Genomic DNA, 23,052 nt, shown 5'->3' on the forward strand with positions numbered 1-23,052 from the left:
CGGAGCGGCCGGGCCCGTGAGCCATGGCCGCTGAGCCTGCGCGTCCGGAGCCTGTGCTCCGCAACGGGAGAGGCCACAGCAGTGAGAGGCCCGCGTGCTGCAAAAAAAAAAAAAAAAAAAAAAAAAAAAAAGAATGGCCAGTAAATACTTTAAAGATCCTCACCATCATTAATCACTAGGGAAACACAAATTAAAACCAAATGCAGTACCACTCCACACCCAATAGAATTGATTAACACGAAAAGGACTGACAATGATGTCAAGTGCTGCTGAGACTGTGAAGCAACGGGAACTCTCATACATTCTGGGTGGGGATGCAAGACGTGCAGGGAAATTGCCTGGCAGTACTTTTTATAAAGTGAAATATACACTTAACCATGTGATCCACCAATCCCATTCAGTCCCATTGACTCCAAGGGAAATAAAAATATATGTCCCTATAAATGCCTGTACTTGGATGCTCACAGCTGCTTTATTCATAAAAGTCCCCAACCTGAAATAACCCAGATGTCCTTCAACAGGTGAATGGATAGACAAACTGTGGTCCAGCCATACCTGGAACGTTACTCACCAATAAAAAGGAAAGAATCGCTGATACACACAACACATGGACGAGTCTCAAAAACATTCGGTCGAGTCAAAAAAAGAGTACACATGTTACGTAATTTCATTTTCTATGAAACTCTCAAAAAGACAAATCTAATCTACGGTGTCAAAGAGCGGTTGGTGGCTGACAGAGACCAGGGGCAGAGGGACGGGGGTTAAGCAGGAAGTGGCACGAGAGAACTTTTTTAGGTGATGTAAATGTTCCCAGTCTTGGTTTTGGTGGCAGTTAACAAGGCTGTATAGAACTTTCAAAGCTTATCAAAATATACACTTAAATTGGAGCATTTTATTATGCATAAATCATACATAAATAAGAGCGATCAAAGATCCAGAAGGAAATGGGATTTTAAGAAAACAACACCACTGACTGTATGAGGCATCCTGGGGGCTGGCCTCACAGTCTGAATGGTCAGGACAGATACTGGGCCCAGGGAGACAAGAGTGGGGTGTCACCCAGTGTCTGCTAAGTCGTCAGGACCGGGTGGGAGGGGGTGGGGCTGGGCATCCTGGGGTTTTGTGGAGGGCAGAGTATGGCTGTCTCTGCAGCAGTACGCGGCTTTAGATTCTGTAACAGTACCGGGCTTCCGATTCAACGCCTAACTCACACATGTTCAATCACAGGCACAGCCTGGAGCTTTTTTTTTTTTTCTTTTAATTTAAAAAATGATAGCAAGGCCTTACCAGAGAGCTGCTTGATGGCCACAGGTCTCACTTTGTAGGGAGTCCTGCAAGAGAGAAGGCAGTTCCACTGTAAGATGCTGTCAAAGATGTTCATGTACATCTGGTTTGAGAGAGAAGCACTTGGGCTGAATTAGAATTCAGTGAATTAAGTCCTTTAAAAATGAATTTCTTTGGCAGGTTTGAGCTTTCTCATTCAGAAGAACTCTAAATACTTTAAATATATCATTTAAACAACGGACCTCCTCTATAATGTTCATATTTGGTTAATAAAATAAACATGTTGAACGCAGCTGGGATGGCACAGAATTGTCCTGGTCTGTCCTGACACCTGACTGATGCAGGAGGCTCTCCCTCTTTTGCTTTGAGCTCCTGGAGACTGCATCCCCCAAGTGCACAAGAGAGGATGATGTCAATAACTCAGTCGAAAATGCACTGGCACCTCGGTGATGTCACCACCGGTAATCATGAGACCCACAGGGGGTGGGGAGAGGATACTGGTGATAGGAAAGACAGAGTAAAGGTCCCTGACATATAAGGACCTCTGGCAAAGGTTGGGGGGAGACAAGTCAACAGAAAATAGGCAAAGAATAGGAACAGGAAATCATTGATAACAGTTAATAAAAATAAAAAGAGGGACCTCAAGAAAGAGGCTATTCTTTTACCCAAATTTTAGAACCTGGTAACATGAATGTTACGAGGACACAGGGACTCAGGGTCTCACAGGTATTGCTAGTGGGAGTACGGATTGCCATCACCTAGGGGAAAGCAACCTAGCAGCACTGATTCAAATGTAAAATCCTTTGTCTCAGCATGTGAACCTAGGAACGAAAGTATTAACTCTTTTGGTTATCTTACACAGGGATACCTTCATATGTTACTCGTTCATTCATTCAACACATTTTACACTGAGTGCTCAGTGTGGTCAGGTTCTGGTGATATAAGAGTGAATCAGGGCTTCCGTGGTGGCGCAGTGGTTAAGAATCCGCCTGCCAATGCACGGGTTTGAGCCCCGGCCTGGGAAGATCCCACGTGCTGTGGAGCAACCAAGCCCGAGTGCCCCATACCTTCATATGTTACTCGTTCATTCATTCAACACATTTTACACTGAGTGCTCAGTGTGGTCAGGTTCTGGTGATATAAGAGTGAATCAGGGCTTCCGTGGTGGCGCAGTGGTTAAGAATCCGCCTGCCAATGCACGGGTTTGAGCCCCGGCCTGGGAAGATCCCACGTGCTGTGGAGCAACTAAGCCCGAGTGCCACAACTACTGAGCCTGCGCTCTAGAGCCCGCGAGCCACAACTACCGAGCCCTCATGCCACAACTACCGAAGCCTGCGCGCCTAGAGCCCGTGCTCCGCAACAAGAGGAGCCACCGCAGTGAGAAGCCTGCGCGCTGCAATGAAGAGCCAACGCACCCAAAAATAAATAAATAAATTTTTTTTTTTAAAAAAAGAGTGAATCAGACAAGAACACTCTGCCCTCACAGATCCCACGTTCCACGGTCAAGTACACGTTGAAAGGACGTGAATGCTGCCGTTTGAATGGCTAAGAACTATTCGGGCCCCTCTCCGCTGGGGCCGGATGACACATTAGCTGAACTGTGGAGTGTCATTCAGTTGTCAAAAAGATGGAGATGAGTGAGCAAGTACTGACGTGGAGGGACGCCCACAACAGCTCGTTCGGGAGACGCGGCAAGTACAGGGTCTCAGACGGAGAATCAGCTCAGCGATGGAGAAAGAAAGTACAGAGGCTCCGGAAGGAGCTACACCAAACACCAGACTCTTGACAGTGGCTAACTGGGCATCCTACCTGTGGTTTAACAGTTATAGGGCACACGGAAGATTGTCTACATTTAAAATGCCAATAAAGTATAAAAATAACAACTGCGTGGCACTAATAGGTGATGGACGGACAAGCCCACGGTGGTCTCGAGTCCCGCCTCCCCGCGAGGGTTTCCTCCTGGTGGAGCCCGTGAGGGGCAAGTCGCCCCCACCCACCTCCCCCGCGGGCGCATGCACCTTGCTTGGGGAAAGGTCCTCTTCCAAAGGTCCCCGGAAGTTGGTTATTTGGGACTTGGGGAACATTCCCTACAGAGGTTTCATCGTAATGGTGTTTGGGTCCTGGGAGATCACGGAACATCCTGCTCAGAATCCACGCGGTTTGAAGCGTGGCCCCACCTGTGGAGCAGGTGAGACGGCCGGCTGGGGCGGGGCTTGGCCAAGGCGGTACCGGCTGCCTCTGTCCTCACACTGACGGCGAGCAGGGCGAGTCCGCCCTCCCCGGGCCCTCCCAGCAGCCGTCAGCCTCGCCAGCTTGCAGGTTTCCAGGAGCCACCGCTCAGGGAAGGGGGGGAACCCCCCTGAAGCCCACCGCGTGTGTGGGGCTGACTCTGAACCAGGGGCGTGTCCAGAGCACGTGTCGGTGCTGCCTTGGGGGGGCCAGGGCTGCGGCGATGGGGTGAGGGGCGCGGAGAGCCAAGGCGAGGTGGGCGTCACCTGTCCTCTCTCCTCCTCCCTCAGCCCCGTGAGCAGCACTGATGCTGGGGCAGCGGGTGGAGAGACGGGATCCCAGGCCCGAGCGGCGGCGCAGGAAGGGGCCTTCCCTTCCCCTCTTTCTCTTCTCTCTCCCTCCCCTGCAGCCACAAGGACTGCCTTCCCCTGCTCCCCACAGGCCTGCGCCGGCCGGGCGGTGACAGTGACGGCACAGAGGAGGTGCCGGAGGCGTGGATGGGGAGAGACAGAGCCACGTGTCCCGAAACGCCCCCCTCCCCCCGCGTCAGAGGCGCTGACCTCAGCTGGCGCCCCAAGATTACTCTCGGCCCTTGGTTCCTTAATCCCCTTGACTCAAAGGCAGGAATGTTCTCAGAACCAGTTATGCTGCTTCCACGACTGAATAAACTCCCGTCTCGGCCTAAACTGAGTTGCACCTTCAGCATTTCTTCCTCAGCAACAGAACTGAGATAAACCACTTTGCATTTGCCTTGAACTTGTATCTGCCTTCTTCCAAAATGCCTCTTTTCCAACACGTTTAGTGGGCGCCGCGCCGGAACCCAGGGAGCATTTCTCCCCAGCTGAGGGGACGGGCACACACACCGTCCCTGTAAGCGCTCAGCCATTTCATCTGGTGGCCAGCTTCGGGTATCACAGCTTGGCTAAAACCGGAAAGAGAGGAGCGTCTGTATCACACGTGTGCCGCGCCGGCCTGGCTCTCCCCTCTCTCCACACGCCCCCTTTTTCCTCAACCTCCTTAAGGGTCTGTTTCTCTCCTTCAGCAAGGGTCTTGAAGCAGCAGAGGCAGAAACGGAAGGGTGCTCAAGAAGCGACACGCCGGTCAGCGGGACACCACGGGATCCACAATGTCCCCTTGTCCAGAAGGGAGCGAGGGACCAGGCGCTCAGTCCCGCCGGGCGAGATCTGAACGAAGCTGGGATGTGTCCACCTGGGTTTGTTAGTCTTTAGGACTGAGGGTGATTAGCAGTCAATCCCCTTTCTTCTCAGCTCCCAAAGAGAGAGGAAGCCACTCGGCCCCTTGCTAGATTAGAGCCTCTCTGACTTAGGTAAATACGTACCAGGTTATTTACAATGCTGGTCTGAACGTTCTCTGATCGTTAAGGGAAGAAGCATTTTGAAGGAAGAGTCAGAAGGTCATGAGATTTGGTTTGAAATGAGCCGAAGTTGAGTATAACAGGTGGGAAAACTTGGACCCCAGCTTCGGATCAGTAAAACCAGGAGGTCACAGTCAAGAGCGCTTGTGATTTGGAGGAGAGGCTGTGAAAAGCGGCCCCTGCGAGTGTGAACTGGGCAGAAAGAAGGCGAGGTGGACGAGCTGGCACCTGCCGGAGAGCCTCTCCCGGAGGCGGTTCCTGAATCCGAGGCTGGGCGCAGGGTACAGGTGTTGACAAGGCTGGACCGAGGGGCTGCGGGGTCTTCAGCGGTGGAGGAAGCTGGAGGGACACGACCTGACTTGACCGTCTTCTGGGAAGAAACAAAATGTATCCAGCGCTTTCCGAGAAGGGGAAACCCTGTGTCTGGTAGAGGTGACCTTCTGGTCACTGGTAGGCTGAGCGCCCAGCCGGGGGTCCAGAGGAGTTTCTTAGGTTTTGCCCACTTTACGCCAGTGATTCTCACCCTCGCTGCATATTGGAATCACCCGGTGAGCTTTAAAAGAAAAAAAAATCCCTCAAAAATCCACATTTCCTGGGTCCTAGTGGGGCTCTGGTCACCAGAGCCTTTTTGGTGATCCCTGGTGGTTTGAAGCTGCAGGCAGGGCTGACGGTCACTGGATTGGCTGGACTAGGTTATACCGCACATGTTTAGAGGGGGCGGGACCCCCGACGGCAGCTGGAACCGTGGGACCGGAGAATTAGAGGCTAACGGAGCAGACCGGAGGCCTCGCTGGGGCTCGCGCGTGAGCCGGGAGGGGGAGGTGAGCAGGTGGGAAGGGGACCTTGGGGAACGCCGCCTTTCGGGGGCTGAGAGAGGGGAGCGGACGCAGACGGGGGGGTGGGGGAAGATGATGGAGGCAGCTCGAGAAAAGGAGAAGTCCTTGGCCTCAAATGCAGGGAGCAGACAGAGACGGGGAGGGGAGGCCCAGCACTGAGAACAGTGATTAAGGAGGTCCCGGCCGACAGCGTCACCACCTGGGAACCTGCAGAAATGCCAGCTCTGGGGCCCCGAGGGGGTGGGGAGAGGGAGGGAGGGGGCTCTGCTTCAGCCAGCCCCCCGGGGTGCGCGTGAGGCTGCTGGCCTGGGGGACGCCGGGCAGCTCTGCGACGAGAAAGCAGCGGGGGCCACATACACCGGCTCTCAGCCTCGCCACCGCTGACATTTGGGCAGGTGAGTCTGGGGTGGGACCAGCCCTGGGCACTGAGGGACGTAGGGCAGCAGCCCTGGTCCCTGCCCGCTGGAGGCCAGAGACCCCATGCCCTGGCGTGGCAGCCAAAACGCTCCAGACTTCGCCACGTGTCTCCGGGGGAACAAAACTGCCCCCGCTGAGAAGGGCTGGCACAGAATAAAGAGCCAAAGGAGATATGATGAAGTGGCAGGACAGAATTGACAAACTACAGACTGCTTTAAATTAACTCGGGAAAAATGCAGTTTTGCCCCATCAGACACCGGCTTGCACGGACAGGGCACTTCCCCCTGATGACATCATTGTATCTTGTGGACGTCAGGGGTGACAGGTCACTCGAGACTTTCCTTACGAGTACAGATCTGGGTCAGGCTGGAGCTTATGCCACAATTTACGGCAATCTTCCTGGAGCCTCTGGGGATTCAATTAGCATCGCTCCTTCCGGGGAGCCCGGAGCCGATAATCAGAGCGTAATCAGAGCCAGAACGCATGGGGGCAGAAGCTCCTGATGACGAAATTAAAAATTCAGGAGACTGATGGATGCGGTGGAGGGGGAGGGGAGGCCGGGCGGAGGCACCCAGATGCTCGGGGAAGGACCGTGCTGGCCGCTCACCATGGAGCCCGGAGGACACCGGAGGCTGTTCAAACGTTCTAGCACTTTGCACATCCCAAGGGTTTGTCACTTGCCGGGCTTTCTGCACCAAAGCCTGGCAGTCTTTGTGAGGTCTTGAGCCCTTGCCCGGGGCCAGGCATCCTGCTCCCAGGCTGGCGTGGATGGCTGACAGGTGGCTTCGGGGGACAGAGGAAGCAGAGCTGGTGCCCATCCCTGGGCGCTCAGGTGTGCACACACCTTTGGTCGGGGGAACCTTTGGGGCACCTACAGCGGAGGGCCCAGGGACCCCGTCATGGGAGCCCAAATATTCCCACGCTGCCATCAGGGGGCCGGGGCCCTCCAGAGGCCAGGAACTTCGAGGCTCTGCCTGGGCATGCTCCCTCCTGCGGCTGGAGCAGCTGGCCTGGGTCAGCCGGGGGGGGGCACACCCTGATGGCCGGAGTGACACGCGTCCCTCGCAGGGGGATGCAGCGAGGGGCAGGAGTAACAGGGGTCCCCAGGGGCACCCCACTCCCAAACACGCTCCTGCTTCCGGCCTCGCAGGGCACGTGGGTTGGATTCTGCCTGGCCCCGCTGCAAATACAAAGTGGGGACCACCGGGGACCTCACCAGCCGCTGGGCAGAGAGGCGGGCGTGGACGGGAGAGGCTCTGCTTGGAGTCCTTGTCCTCCCTCCGGCCACGTGCAGCCAGACTGTTTTACAGATGTTCACAGGTGTGTTTACTGCCCAAGCCTTTTCCTCTCTAGGTCTCTCCTGGTTTCGCTCCTCTGGCCCCCAGGCTTCTCGGGCAGAGTAGCCGGTGGACAGTGCTTGACAACTCCAGGACTTGCCCCAGGGGGTCAACGCCCAGCGCTGCCCAGGGCATCTGGTCAGGGAATCTCCTGCCCGGATGGACTGGGGGCAGCTCTGCTACTGCCACTCAGTGCCTCGGTTTCCCCATCTGTAAACGCCCCCTCAGAGGGCTCTTGTGGAGCCTCGGAAAGGTCCCTGGCCACACTTAGAGCTGCTGCTTTCTTGGAAAGTGACAAGTCCTGCAGGAGCCAGCAGCCTCCTTCCCAGACCCTCCCATCTTTGGTGTAAATTCAGATTTTCCTGCAGCAGTAAATTTAAAAATCAACCATGGAGACCCTGCCGTGCATGCAGAGAGCCGTCAGACACACCACGAGAAGGAGCTGACGTAGCCCACCAGCCGCTTACCGTTCCGAATTGGCGGGCATGGTGGGGTCGATGGAGACCATGGCGTCATCCGTGGTCAGGAGGGAGATGGTCGTGTTCCTGGAAGACAGGAGAAGCCAGTGTCTTCACCCCGATGTTGTCCCCTGGGTGCACCCTTGAGTCTGGGCCTCCCATGAGGTAGGAGCCCGGGTAGCAGGCCCGTCCTGCCCGAGGGGCCATGAGGAGTTGGCCTCCGGACACTGGCCCTCAGCTCGTAAACAAAGTTACGGGCTGTGGGTGTACTTCTAAGTGCTCAGTAGATGTGTAAGTGATTTAAAATGGGGATTGGAGAAAGTGTAAATTGTTGAGTTGGGAGATTAAATTGTGGTAAAGTAGAAATGAACATTTATATCAGCCAGTGATGAATTCAGGGTTTGCCTTTCTACTTCATTTCCTGTGGGAGTCTATCTAAACGGGCAAAAAGCTCTCCTACCAAACAGTTTTAAGCGGATAAATTGAATCTTCCTCCAACTTCTCATCTGTGGGGTGTTTCACGCGAGGTGTTGCCTTAACCACGTGACTTAACTCTCTGGTCTTCAGTCGTGTATCAAAATCTGTGCAATGGGGGTGACACCTGAAACCCAGGTTGTACTAAAGAATAACACTTATTTATTTCTTAGCACGTTGCTTAATAAAAGATGCCCCAAACTGTGGGCTCTTTCTTGCTGCTACAGCTACGTGCTGTAACTTCAGGCGTGTGATCTCATCCCTGACTCTCCTTTTTCTCGCCTGACTCTGAAAGGCTCCTACTGTCCTCTCTCACCCTCCTTGACCTGGATCATACCTTTAGTTAACTGCAGGCCAAAGCTACTCCTGATCACTCTCTAGAGTTGGGGAGTTAGGACAGAAACTCCACTTGCTGGAACAAACTGTTGATTTGGGGAAAAGTGTTCTTCTGGAATTCTTATGGTTCTATAAGGTAGATTTCCGGTCTTTTCAACTTATTTCTGACATCAGTCTTTTCCTGAACCTTGATCTGTGATGAGCCCCTCTCTCCCCCTTGCCGGATCATTTGGGGCAGGGGGACCAAAGTCTAAACACTACCACCGTCCTTTACCCTTTCTCCCAAAGCAAAGGAATAAATGAAAGAAAAAAAGAAACTCTTAAGACAGTGGTTTCTGCCTAATTCCGCCCCAAAGTTCCTACTGTGTAGCACAGCGGCGGCTGAAACCTCCAGGGACTCATCCACTGATTCGAAAGGTCCCGAGTGCAAGGTACAAGGTGAGCCCACGGGCCCTGCCACACCTCTTGTCCCCTACACGCGGCCACTCGCCCTCCCAGGTACCTGTCCCTCCAGGTGAATTTAAAGGCGTCCCTCTGGAGGGGGCCGATACCGGGCCACTCACCGAGGCAGGCCGGTGGCGATGCAGAACAGGTCCATAATGTCGCTGGAGTTGCAATACTTGCTAAAGACCACCTGCGAAACAGAAGCAGAAGGCCGTGAGGGACACAGGCAGGAGCAGGGCAGCTGGTTTCCATGGTGACGTCAGATTCCAGAGCTTTCTCTCTGGTCCCGACCTGCAGGTTCATTTTACAAAGAAAAAAAACAAAATAACCGTGGGCACTGGAATGTTACATGCACGTCTCTTCACTGAGTCGATTTATACAGGTTGAGAAAAACTTCACTCTTTTGTTCGCTGAAAAGAGTTGTGGAAAACAACGCTATCACCCACGTAAGGACCCCTGCGGTGACATGCTGCCTCGTGCCCATTATGGTGATGTCTGATGCACCAGCAACAACCTCAGCTTAATGATATCACATCGCAGGGGGTCTCCAACGACCTCCGACCTCCGGGGCCATTATGCGAAAGCAATTTAAGATCATTAGCTTAAAAACAAAAGATTGCCTTTTAGGATTTGGGGGCTGAGGTGCAGGACCAAATCCAAGAGGGAATCACCCCGAGAAAGGGTCCGATTGGAACCGTCGGTCTGCATAGTGAACAAATTTCACCGGGGGTAATTTTACACACGGCCTGGGTGTCCAGTCCCTGCTGGACAGGAGAGAAACACGTCACATCAGCATCTTTCGTCCGAGGGGTCCCGATTGTGAATCTGAGCTCCGGAACCCCTCCCTGAGAGAGGGGGCTTCACGTACAGAGAGGGGGGTTGCTCTCCAAGGCTGGACAGCGCACGGGACAGTCCACGCCAAGGCTCCTATTTCCACCATAACAGAGGTTTTCCTTCAACATCTTCCCTGGCTAATTGCTGCAAGGCCCCTCTTGCTCACCAGCAGGAGTCCGTGGGCGTGGGGAGAGCCAAGCTGAGGAGGGTGGGTATTTTTCAGCGCCCAGAGCGCTATTTTTTCAGCCAGATCAGTTTGCATCTTTTTTTTTTACTGGAAACAGTAAAACAGAGTAAGCAGATATTTTCCCCCGCAAACGTAGCTGTTCCCTGACTACCACGGCCTCCTGTGTGCTACCGGCCTGGCTACGCTGAGACTCAGCCAGCACCACTGTCCGGGCTGCCCGCTTGCCCCCCGAGGTGGTATTCGCACCCTTGGTGACGGGGCCTTTGCTCGGCACTGTCCACCCGGCGGCCACCGGCCTGGCTCAGAGCTGGTCCCGCCTGGACCCCCGCAGCAGCCCCTGCACCGGCCCTGCTGGGTCTCAGCCCAGCACCCACCCTTGGTGTCTAGAAGTCAAACCTGGGTGTACCACGTTTCCGTGCAGACGCCTCTGCTGCCCCGCACGCCCACCGGAGAAGGCCCACCCCCTCGCTGGGCACCGGAGGTTCTGGGGTGTGTCCCTCGAGGCTGTGCCCTCGCCAAGCTCCCGCCCCGCCTTCACTCCGGTCCACGGGTGCCCCTCCCTCGCCCTCTGCTCTGGGCACCCCCTTCCCAGAGACCCTCCTCCCAGCCCTCGGGACTCGGGGCCAGCTTCTCCACACGGCCCCCCGACCCCACCGCCAGAGGAGTCTTGCGCCTTCGTCCCCCCGCGTTTTCACGACAGTGCGTCCCAGAGCCCCCAGCACAGGGCTTAGCTCACGCCTCGGCCTTTGCAGCTGTGCCCAAGACGGGTGAGGTGCGGGGTCCTGGCCGTTCGCCCACCGACAAGGGACCATTTCTGACTTTCCCACTCAAGCCTGCGTGAAGCTCGTGTCCACCTGGCGCAGGCTGACTGCGTGGGTTTATTCCAGACCCCGGTAAAAGGCGAGGGTGGGCCGAGGCAGAGGACAAGACAGCTCTGTCTGTGAACATGCGATCTGCCCGGAGATTCCGGCACAGGGCGAGGTGGCTGGCATGTCACGACCAGATGCTGGCCGGGAGCTGAGTGTGGCTGCAGGAAGTTAGTGCTGACAAGGCCCTCCCCGGGGAGGGAGGTGGGAACAGAGACCAGGAGCTTGGAATATCCTGGGGGCCTTGACAAGAGGTGAGTTGGCCCGACTTCATAAGCACTGCAGATGAAATCTGGAGGAGCGAGTCTTTTGTGATGGCTTCCTAGCCTCGGGATGGCAAATAACAGAAGCTTTAAAAAGTCCAGTTATGAAGCAGCAAAACAACCCCTGGAGGGCCCACAGGGCACACTGACACTCTCGCTGCCCCTTTGTAACCGATCCAGCCCAACCTAGTGAGGGAGGCCGGCCTTCTTCTGGGTCCAGAAGAGTCTTTGAGATTATTTTTGACTGGGGGGGGGCGGTGGCGGGTGGTGGAAGGAAGTCAGAAATAATAACAGAAGCTTTAAAAAGTCCAGTTATGAAGCAGCAAAACAACCCCTGGAGGGCCCACAGGGCACACTGACACTCTCGCTGCCCCTTTGTAACCGATCCAGACCAACCTAGTGAGGGAGGCCGGCCTTCTTCTGGGTCCAGGAGAGTCTTTGAGATTATTTTTGACTGGGGGGGCGGTGGCGGGTGGTGGAAGGAAGTCAGAAGTAAGCAGAAAAGATTGCATCGTATGAAGCAGCAAAACAACCCCTGGAGGGCCCACAGGGCACACTGACACTCTCGCTGCCCCTTTGTAACCGATCCAGCCCAACCTAGTGAGGGAGGCCGGCCTTCTTCTGGGTCCAGAAGAGTCTTTGAGATTATTTTTGACTGGGGGGGGGCGGTGGCGGGTGGTGGAAGGAAGTCAGAAATAAGCAGAAAAGATTGCATCGGGTGTCTTCCATCACAATGGAAAACCGTGCTGTGTCCACGTGTAAATCCATTTCAACATTCCTCTACTGTAGGGAAATGCAGGGGTCTTTGCACTGCTGAGCTGGTCGCAACATCTCGCCGTTTCCCTTGTTCAGCTAAACAAGTTAGTTTGACGTGTGGCCATTTCACACCTGTGCGAGAGCCAGGCTTTTGCCTTATTTAGCTAGTTAGTTAATGAGCCTTTAGCAGGGCCAACGCAGGTGAGAGGCTGGGGTGAAGCGTCACGTGAGCCCTAACATCGGAAGTGCTCGGCAGAAGCCTAGCTCTTGGCCGGGTGTCAGGAGAAGCTCCCAGCCTAGATGGTTTGTTCCTGGGGTGGGAAACCAGCCCCTGCAGCACAAAGGCTTGGTTGGCCTGGGAAGAAGGCCTCCCCGGCCCCCGTCACCAGGCAGCCTGGTCGGGAGGGCACAAGGCTTTCTGTTCCCATGCCGAATCATTCTGCAAATCCTTTATGCTGCATCCAGAAATAAACAGCGGGGGAAAAAAAGCGCCGGTGAAATGAAATTTAAACGTGAAAAGCGGAGGCAGCATGATTAACGGAGGAATAAGGGTCTTACGCGGCCCCGGGACCGCGGCTCATCGGTAAGCACGGCAGGTCACCCCGGACCCTTTCACGTGGCTTGGTCGGCGGCACCGCGATGTTAAAACAGGACCAGAGAAAACAAGCAGAGCCCAGGGGCCTCTCTTCGGCTGGATGTTGGTCCTCCCTCATATTCAGCCGGGACCTGCGAACGTCAGAGGGGAACTTCGGCATCTGGAACCTGCCTGCTGCCTGCAGAGCTGGGTAACAAATACTCATGGAAACCAGCCACCCGCCAAGCTGAGGGGTCGCCAGAGGAAGCAGCACACAGAGCTGGACGAAGCTCCCCTGGGCCCAGCCAGCGAGGGGTCGGGGGGTCAGGATCACAGCCCAGGCCTCCCAATGTCCAGCACACACACGTGACCCAAACAGCTCTGACTCGCAGGCTCTGCGCGGCGTGTAATATCTGTATTCACCCCCCGCCCACCCAGCGATGGTGTCCTGGCAAGAGCAGGGGGTCCTGCGCTCCCTGTCGGTTATTCTTCTATCCATGGGTTCCCTCCCGGTGCCCTGCCCACCCCTCCGCCGTCGTGGGCAAGACGGCCACCACCCCGTAGCCTCAGTTTGCCTTTCTGCGAATGAGGTCCATCACGGCAGCTGCGCCTGCCTCTCAGGGCTGAGACGGGCAACACGTGAGGAAACGTGCTTGAACAGAGCCCTCAGGACGCTGCCGCTCTAACACAAAATTCAGCCGCGTGCCAGCTCTGCTGCCTGTGGGCCTCCCAGTCCCCACCGGCTCTAAAATCCTGACTGCGGATGGAAGTCTCCAGGGCTCTTCAAGTTGTCAAACGCACCCAAAGTGACTTTTGGCCCTCCTTTGTCTGGCACCCAATTTTATTTCAGTAGGACCTCAAATGTACGACTGCAGGATTTCCAGAGCGTGAAGAAAGGACATGTAACCCAGCTCCTCCGTTTCCACTGTTTCTTGGTAGGCGGGGGACCCTTGGCTCCTGAAAGGCAGGGATGGAGCCGGGGTGGGAGCTCCAGGCCGCGAGCTCTCTCAGCAGGACGGTGCTGGGGCTTTGTGGGCAGCGACCAACCGTCGGTGCAGACGAGGAAGAGAGGTGAGTGTCCCGGGGCACACACGGGTTGACCGGGCTTTCTGGCTCAACGCATGGTTGGGACTGGCCTTGACCCATCCCAGTCGGGCAGCCCAGGAGACGGGCCCAGGGCTCTGGTCAGGGCTGTGCCCTCCCAGGCGGGTTGCCGGGTGGGGACCTTTCTGAAGACATCCTGCAGGCCTGTCCTTACAGGTGGGGACTTGGGAGCGAGACCCAGGGGACTGCCGTGGCCCAGCCACAGCCCTCAAAGCACAGGGCGCCTCCCTAGAGCCCTGGCCCCTGGGGACCCCGCCCGCAGCCTGACCTACAACTGTCGGGCCAGCACACAATCTCCTTTCCTCGTGAGAACTTCACTAAGCGATCCGGAGCTGGTGGCAACTGGGGTGAGTCACAGGGTCACGGGGAGGCTGACCACGGCAGGCCACCCACGAGATCACTAAGGAGGCGCGGCCCCCGGAGAAGGGGGCAGGGGGAGGCCGGGTCACGGGGCGCAGAGGGCGGGAGAGCCCAGTGTCTTGAGTTGCCATATATACGCACGGTTCTGTTTCTTGGTATCAAAAGCACCTCCATCAACATACTTAGAACCCAGGCCTGGTAACCGTGGAGCAGACGGTCAGAGCACTGCCAACTCGCGTCCAGGGGTTAAAGACACAGGACGGCACTTTCTAAAGGCCTCGGGGTGACTTGTCCATTCTGAGTCCAGAGGCCTCTTCCCGGGACGGGATTCTATTGTGTTTTCCTCTCTCCCCCTGGACCCCCCGTTCAGAGGCTCATGGAGGGGAGAACGCAGGAAGCAGCCCCTGAGTTCCCGAGTTCCAGCCACACGCTGCTGTTTGCGTGCCGAAAAGCAGGAGGACGGATGGTCTCCGGGCCGCCAGGCAGCTCAGATAATCGATCACCGAGTTTCCCATTATGAGGTTAGGAGGATGGAGGTCTGATCATCGCCCAGCCGGGGCTCCTGGAGGGCACTCTCTGGTCTTCTGCAAACCAACCCAGCATGAAAGGCTTTCCACGTTCCTCGGGAGAGATTCCAACCAGGACCTTCCAGTGGGAAACGCAGCTTCGTGTTTTAGCATGAGGACGGCGTGCAGGGAGCGGTGGAGATGTTCTGGATTGGAAACCAATCCCGATGGGCTGTACACTGGGCGGGAGACAGGACACAGGCAAATCCAGCAACGACGGGGGCGGGACTGGGGCCCAGGCTTTAACGAGACCCGCAGGAGCCCTGAGATGTTCATCCGCGGATGGGGGCAGCCCCGCCTCTGCTGGACCTTTCCCGGGAGGGTCTGCCACCTCCTGCGAGGGCCCTGCATCCGGCTTCCCCACCTTCGGCCCTGGAAGCTTCCAGGCCTCCTTCCAGTCTGCCTCTCCCTTCAGGCTGTGACCTGGCTCACCTGCCGTGCTTCTGTGAACCTAAACGGTGCAGAATTAAGCCCGATGCGTCCCATTCTCCAGTTTGGAGGGGCTGGTTCAGCAAGACACCTCTGGTGAGCAGTCCGTCAGCAGCGGACTCCACCCCGGGGAGGCTGCCCGGACCGTGACACACACGGTTTCCCCAGCTCAGGCTCCGCCCCCCTCGCTCCCGGATCCACTCCCAGCCCGTCCATGTGTCCGCAACTGTGGCACGTGGCTGACCAGCACCTGCTTCCACGTCTGCCCCACGATGGTCGTGGCTGCCGTGCAGGTGGGTTTTCAGGCCCGGAGGCCGAGTCCTGCTCTATCCGTGGGCCCAGAGCCTGGGGCTGCTGGCCCGGGTGGGTGCCCAGGTGGCGCAAAGATGCTGTATTCCACCTTTGCCAGATGTTAGCTCTGATTTTTGCAGCATGCATTTGAGGATTATGACCCCTGACGCACGCACACGACTTAAAATCCACGTATGAATTCACGCAGGTGAAGCTTTTTTTTTTTTTTTTTTTTTTTTGCGGTACGCGGGCCTCTCACCGCTGTGGCCTCTCCCGTCGCGGAGCACAGGCTCCGGACGCGCAGGCTCAGCGGCCAAGGCTCACGGGCCCAGCCGCTCCGCGGCATGTGGGATCTTCCCGGACCGGGGCGCGAACCCGCGTCCCCCGCATCGGCAGGCCGACACGCAACTGCTGCGCCACCGGGGAAGCCCAAGGTGAAGCTTCTTAAAAGAAAGTTTCAAAAAGTGCTGGTGTGGATGTCCACCACCTGCTGTCCTCTGCCTTCCTGCCTCCCCCCTTTAAGGTGGTGGATGGAGGAGGAGTCGTGGGGGGCTGGCTGCCGGTGCCGGGCGTCCGCGGCCCAGGCCCAGGATGAGCCTGGCTGCCGGAAGGGGCTGGAGGTGGGGGAGGGCCACCCTGGGGGGGGGTGCTCAGGCGCGAGAAAGATTTCAAGTAGAGCATCCTTTCACTTGGGCTCCACAGGTGAAAGCGACTTGTCACTGTCCCTGCCCCACTTACGCTGGTCATTTAGGCAAATGTCCAGTGCAAATGTGCTCGGCAGTGGCTGCCGAGCACACTATTTCCGCTGCTGAGTAATGGGGAGCCCGCCCAGGAGGGGCAGTGATAACAGAGCAGAGGTAACCAGGAAGCAGAGAGACAGCACCGCCCCCCCGGTCCCCGGACCCCGCACCTCCAAGCACCCCCGGGGGCTGAGATGAGCACACTTTGTGCTGCGCTCGGAGAGCGGAACCCTGAGTTTGGTTTCCTCTTTCTATCTGAGGCACTTCCTTGCAGCTGCTGAGAACATTTCTTGCTGGGTTTGTCAAATTTTGGTTTGGACTGGCACGGAGTCAGTGACCACTGGAAGCTGTGGGTCTCTCACTCAGACATTTGTGGCTCTATATCGTGAAATGCTCTCCCAGTCCTGGACAAATAAGATAACCAAACGGCAATTTAGGTTTGGGTTGAGAAAGACAAAACCCAGCACTATCACAAAAGAAAAGTTCAGTTTGTGGATGTTGGAAGGGGACCAGGGACCAGGCAGGCAGGGGGACGGTCGGAGCCCTCCTGAGACTGCAGTGTGTCCCCGGGAATTTTCTCTGCCAGGCCGGCTACAATCGTCTTCACCAGGGAGACAGCTCACGAAGCTCGTAAACCAGGATGGTATTAGTTCCCTTTCAAAATCATTAAAAACTGTCCATGTCAGGTAAGTTGTACTCTGGGGGTTGGCTGCTGTAAAACATGCAATTACGTTCGTCTTGCTCTTACGCTCGCACCACGTGTGAAATTTTATTTTATTTTATTTTTTTATTTTTTGTGGTACACGGGCCTCTCACTGCTGTGGCCTCTCCCGTTGCGGAGCACAGGCTCCGGACGCGCAGGCCCAGCGGCCACGGCTCACGGGCCCAGCCGCTCCGCGGCATGTGGGATCCTCCCGGACCGGGGCACGAACCCGCGTCCCCTGCGTCGGCAGGCGGACTCCCAACCGCTGCGCCACCAGGGAAGCCCCATGTGGAATTTTTTATTCGACTGCATTAGCAACAATTTTCACGGAGCGTCTTTGAACTTGGAGTAATGAATCTCGAGCAAAATTTTCCTCATGGTAATTCTTCTGCAGTTTTTCCCCGAAGTGATTTTAAATGGCTACAGCTGAAGATGAGAGCCGGGGTGCGCAGACACCAGGACGCCGAGGTCCTGAAGCAGGCAGGGAAGAAAGGCACTTCTCCTTTCCCAGCAAGTTGTCCTTCCTGAGGGCACGTGGCGAGCTCTGTTCCTCCACGCGGTACCCGGCTCCGGTTCCTTCCTCTGTTAATGAGAACTCGACGCCTCTTCCAGCGACGTTCACTCTGGCCCCTCCTCGCTCCATCCACGTCGGCTATTGATCTCAGCCCCCCAGCATCTTAAATCTCAGCACTGACACTTCATCATACTTGTATTTACTTGATGATGATGAATTTTACGCATCATGCGGCATCAGAAATCTCCAGCCAACCAAACTAGAGTACTGACTTCTAAAAACAGCCACATTGGCCTCCAAGAGATGGAAGGCAAACCACCACATTGGCTAGAACGAAAAAGTGATGGAGAGCCCAAATCTGGAAGCAACACAGATACCCTTTAACTGGTGAATGTTAAACAAACTCTGGTCCGTCCACACTGTGGATGAAATACTGATCTACACAACTGAGATGGATTCCAAGGGATTTATGCTGCGTGAATAAAAGCCAACCCAAGAGGTTACATGCTGTATGAGTCCACTTATACGACATTCCTGAAATGACAAAATTATAGAGATGGAGAACACTGTTACACACTGTATGATTCCACTTACATGACATTCCTGAAACGACAAAACTACAGAGATGGAGAACAGTGTTAGGGATGGAGGTGGGGGGTAGGAGGGTGGGGCTCCGGGTGGAGGATGGAGGTGGGCGTGGTCACCAAAGGGCTGGGACTGTCCTCTACCGTGATTGTGGTGGTGGATAAGAGACCCTACATATGTGATTGAATTGTACAGAACTCAGCACACACACTCAGATGAGCACAACAAAATGGGGAAAGTCTGCATAAGGCGGGGGACTGTCTCACGGTTACATCCTGGCAGTGACCCTGTACCGCGATTTTGCAAGACGTTACACTGGGGGAAACGGGGTGAAGGGTACACAGATTCTGCAGTATTGCTCACAACTGCACGCTAATCTCCCATGGTCCCCAAGAGCTTATCTAAATGAAGTGAAGGCACCAACTCTGGCTGGGAGTGGGGAGAGGGATACCCTTCCAGGAATGTGTGTCCAGATAGCCTTGCTGGGAAACAGTGTGGCCATATGTGTGCCCTTTGACCGGGAATCCCATTTCCAGGAACTGCTCTTAAGAAAATAACAGCAAACGTAATAAAGAGAGCATTTATCAAGTGCCAGGCAGTGTTCTAGTCACCTCCCAGGCTTAGGCCCAAACCACTGCCCTGCACGGCCCCTTTGCAAGCAAAGAGCTAGTGGCGTTGTTCCTTGTGTGTTAGTTATTGCAGAGAAATGGAATTAAGATGAATATCTCAAAGTAATGAAATGATTACATCTTAGTAAGTCTCAACGACGGAACATTATATAGGCATTAAAATCATGTTTTTGAATACCGCTAATGTAATGCTGAGTGACAATGATCAAAATAAAAAATTATGTAAAAGAAAGCGATTCTCTCTCCCTTTGTCTCTCTGAAAAGAAAACACCAGCAGGAGAGCTCCTGAAATGTTCGCACTGTCTGGTGGGATAATGGGTTCTTTTCTTTTCTTTCTTATGCTGCTCTGTTGTTTTCAAATATTCTACGATGAATACTCAGGGCTTTTATAACCAAGAGAAAAGTTACCTAGATCTAGAAGCTGAGGTTAATAACTGATAACAGAACTGGCTTGTGAATATCTCTTCCTAACAGCGGGCTGCGCTGCATTTACATAAGATTCTTAGGAGAGGAAAAAAAAGGTCTTTACCATTTTTATTTGGAACGAATACTCTTTGGTTTTAAGCCAAGCGGATGAGAAAATTAAATGACAAGTTAACCAGAGGACAAAAATCAGAATTTAAAAAAAAATCAGAATTTAAATAGCATTTGGCTATAGGAGTAGAGGGAGCTGGTGCGGAGCCGAAGGCACCGGGAGAAAATCAGAGGCGACGGAGAGGCAGGGACCCTGTGGATGGGAAGGGAAGGGCAAGCTGGGTGCCTCCTGGGACAGACAAGAAAGCAGGTCCCGCGGGTCTGTGCCAGCTGCAGGGACACAGCTGACTCGGGGCTGGAGGGATTGGCCGCGGCCCCCAGGGGACCCGAGGCCGTGCAGACAGAAGGGGCCACAGAGAAGCCGCATCCCCCATCCCCCTCCCCCCTCCCGCCGCCCCACCCACCTGAGACTCACGGCCCATGCGCCGGAACTTCCCGTTAAAGGATTTCTACAGCTTCAGACCCTAACCTGACGTGCCTCACATCATGCATCTTCCAGACTCACCCAAGTGAGGTCTTCAGTGATCAGGATGGGTGTGGGGTCCTCCTAGGGGGCTGCAGTGAGCCTGGGCAGAAACCCCAAGGGGTCCAGCCCAGCAGGTGGGGTGAGACCGGCCTGGGCGGGGGAGCCACGCCCCAGACATGGGAAGGGGGGGTCTGGTTGACCAGTACTGCCCTGGGGCAGGGGCAGGGGCAGGTGGTGGAGGCCGGCCAGCACCGGGCTCCGCTTTCCTTCCGTGAGCTCCTTTAGACACTTACAATAAAGCAAGTACTCGGCTGTAATAACATAAATATCAACGCATCTGAGGAGGGACACGTCATCTTCGGGGTGGGTACCCACGCGGCTGCCCTGAGACCTGAGCGTCTTGTATGCGCCTCCTGGCCGGCGAGTTGCAGGGCCTTACTGCCCGGGCCTTTGGGCCTCCCCACGGCCTCAGGAGCGTGCAGGTCAGGGCCCTCCTCAGGCAGCGCTCTGGGTGCCAGTAAAACGAGCTGAGGGTAACTGAGGCTGAGGCCAGTGCAAGCCTGCGGCTGCCGTTCTGAGCCCGAATTCCAAACGCGGTGCTCACACAGGGACCCGCTCCGTTCCCAGTAATGCTCCGGTGGGTACCGTAGATTTGAACTGACAGAATAAATGGGTACTAATACACGGCACTTAACTGTTTATCCAAGCTTTATATAGCAGGACTGTACGTAAAATTTTTTGAGAAAGAAAACAGTTCCGTTGCTAAAGTTATGCAATCACTGCACTAGTTCTTTGGCCATCCGGGCAGAAGGGGCGCCTGGCAGCGAGGACGGTCAGTGAGTGACTGTCCTTAGCGGGCTACGGCTGGCCGGGTGGGCGCTGGGTTGGCCGGAGCCCATGCGTTTCCTGCTGTCTCACGTCCCAGGATTGCCCTCGGCTGCTGCCAGAGTCGCACACTGCTCCAGGCATGTGCAGGGCAGAGGGGTGGGAAGGGAGGGGTCAGGGAAGTGAGTTCACTTCCAGTCCCTCTTCCTACCGGCTGGACCCAGGGCGAGTTTCTTCCCCTTTTTGAGACTCTGATGCTTCATCTGCAGAGTGAGGATTATCACACCCCAGAGGAGGTTTCATCATGACATGCAGAGGGCCTGGTACATAGTAAGTGCTCAGTTAAGTGGCAGTTGTGATTACACGGAGGGCCCCTTGAAACTTATGGATGTCTTCCCTAGAGACAGAGAGGCTCCTCCTTGACCCCTCCAAGGCCATTTCACAAGCAAGAGGCGCTGAGGACACACAGCCTTAACTTCAACGTGCTGGCATCTCTGGGGGGTTCATACGTCGGGACATGAGGATACCCTAACTTGGGAAGGCCACCACAAAGCAGGCTCTGATGCGCTAACTGACCTCCCTGTGTTACCAACCACACCCAACCACAACCAAAATGCAGTGAAGACCAGGATCGTGTCAATACAAATGTGTACCAGTCAACAGGATCACCACATAGGATTTAAAACACGTTGACAGGGCTTCCCTGGTGGCGCAGTGGTTGCGCGTCCGCCTGCCGATGCAGGGGAACGGGTTTGCGCCCCGGTCTGGGAGGATCCCACATGCCGCGGAGCGGCTGGGCCCGTGAGCCGTGGCCGCTGAGCCTGCGCGTCCGGAGCCTGTGCTCCGCAACGGGAGAGGCCACGGCAGAGGAAGGCCCGCGTACCACAAAACAAAAAAAAACAAAAACAAACAAACAAAAAAAACCACTTTGACAGGTTAAATGATCAATTCGACCTCACTGTGGTTAGTGTCAGTTTTCTTCTGGTAAGCACGGAGGACAGTCTTTGGAAGGTGAGGTCCTTGTGGGCAGGACCCTGCTCAGTTCCTCTGTATTCCGTCTGTGAGCACAGGGCCTGTCCATCTGATCATGGGACACCGGTGCCCAAGTATCCTCCTGTGTGAACAGGCTGAGGCTGAATTTTGCATCTGCTGGTTTTAGGTTATACCACTAAGGGTGCCAATTCCACCATCACCTATACAATCACCATCACCACCACCACCAACTGGTGAGGTTGAACTCATGCTTGGGCCAGAACCTGAGCCAAGCATCTTATACCCTATGACCCTGGGTCCTTGGAAGGACCTTATAAGCTTGGGGTATCCTCCTCCTCCTCACAGAGGAGGACTCTGAGTCACAGAGAGAGAACCTGGCCCGGCCGGGTCCCTGTGGTCCTGGATACAAGCTCGACCCGCCGGGCTCCAAGCCCAGAGATGCGTGCAGTGCCTGAAATCAGGCTTTTAATGGTGGTCCACATGGGAAGTAGAGGTGGTCTCTTGGCCTCTTTGCCACTGTCACTCTCCTATAACACTGTATGCATTCTCTGTGTGCCTTGTTCTCAAGTGACTGATATTTCTGATTGCATACTTGGAATGAATATTGATTTGGATCCCACACTTGGAAGAAAATAAACCAATCCAAATTCTTTTTCCTTTGTCTGTCAGACCATGATTCATTTTTTAATAGCTTTTAAAAACTGCTAAGCTTGGATAGGGCTTTGTCTACCCTCAAAGAGTATTTCAGTCTGGCCCCCTGTTCTTGTGCGCCAGGTCCACGAGTTAGAATTCATCAGACCTGCTGTCAGGACAGCCAAACGCCAACTCAGTGGTGATTCTGCAACTCCACTATCCTTGGGGGAGTTAAAAGCTGAATCTCTATTGCCTTTTCGGCACCTGAGAATTCCAAGTGTTTAACATATAAAACAAACAAGCTAAAAAGAGACCAAGACCCAAACCCTACATTTTATTGTTTTTTACTATCACTCAAGAAATGCATTTTCACCAAAGGAAAGATTGTAGGCTATCTCCCCATCCATCCATGTATACCTGCAATTCATCTCTAATTACAAATTATATATATAAATGTGAACATACTGTTCATTCTGTCCTGCCCCTTGCTTCCAGAACACGTAACAATAATGTCACATTCAGAATGGATCACTGTTAACCACCAGGCGGGCAATCACGGCTTCTTTGTCTGCTAAGATAAAATTTGAATTAGGCCTTATGTCTCTTTCCAATTTAAGAGATATTTTGCTGGTCGTGCCGTGTGAAAAGACTGTAAAATAATAACGGGAGAGACCTTCAAGATGGCGGAAGAGTAAGACGTGGAGATCGCCTTCCTCCCCACAGATACATCAGAACTACATCTACACGTGGAACAACTCCTACAGAACACCCACTGAACGCTGGCAGAAGACCTCAGACCTTCCAAAAGGCAAGAAACTCCCCACGTACCTGGGTAGGGCAAAAGAAAAAAGAATAAGCAGAGACAAAAGAACAAGGACGGGACCCGCACCAGTGGGAGGGAGCTGTGGAGGAGGAAAGGTGTCCACACACTAGGAGCCCCTTCGCGGGCGGAGACTGCGGGTGGCGGAGGGGGGAGCTCCGGAGCCGCGGAGGAGAGCGCAGCCACAAGG

General features: G+C 54.9%; 1 protein-coding gene across 1 annotated transcript in view; it reads right to left on the reverse strand.

Annotated features, from left to right (window-relative positions):
• Positions 1-23,052, reverse strand: part of PDE9A (phosphodiesterase 9A) — a 102,872-nt gene that overhangs the window by 61,510 nt on the left and 18,310 nt on the right. The window contains exons 2-4 of the mRNA XM_055086352.1: positions 9,310-9,380; positions 7,946-8,023; positions 1,288-1,331 (exon numbers count right to left, since the gene is read on the reverse strand). Of these exons, the coding sequence (XP_054942327.1) occupies positions 1,288-1,331; positions 7,946-8,023; positions 9,310-9,380 (193 nt within the window). The remainder of the gene's footprint in view (positions 1-1,287; positions 1,332-7,945; positions 8,024-9,309; positions 9,381-23,052) is intronic.

Source organism: Physeter macrocephalus, chromosome 8 (assembly GCF_002837175.3).
Source record: "Physeter macrocephalus isolate SW-GA chromosome 8, ASM283717v5, whole genome shotgun sequence".
Lineage (NCBI taxonomy): Eukaryota > Metazoa > Chordata > Mammalia > Artiodactyla > Physeteridae > Physeter > Physeter macrocephalus.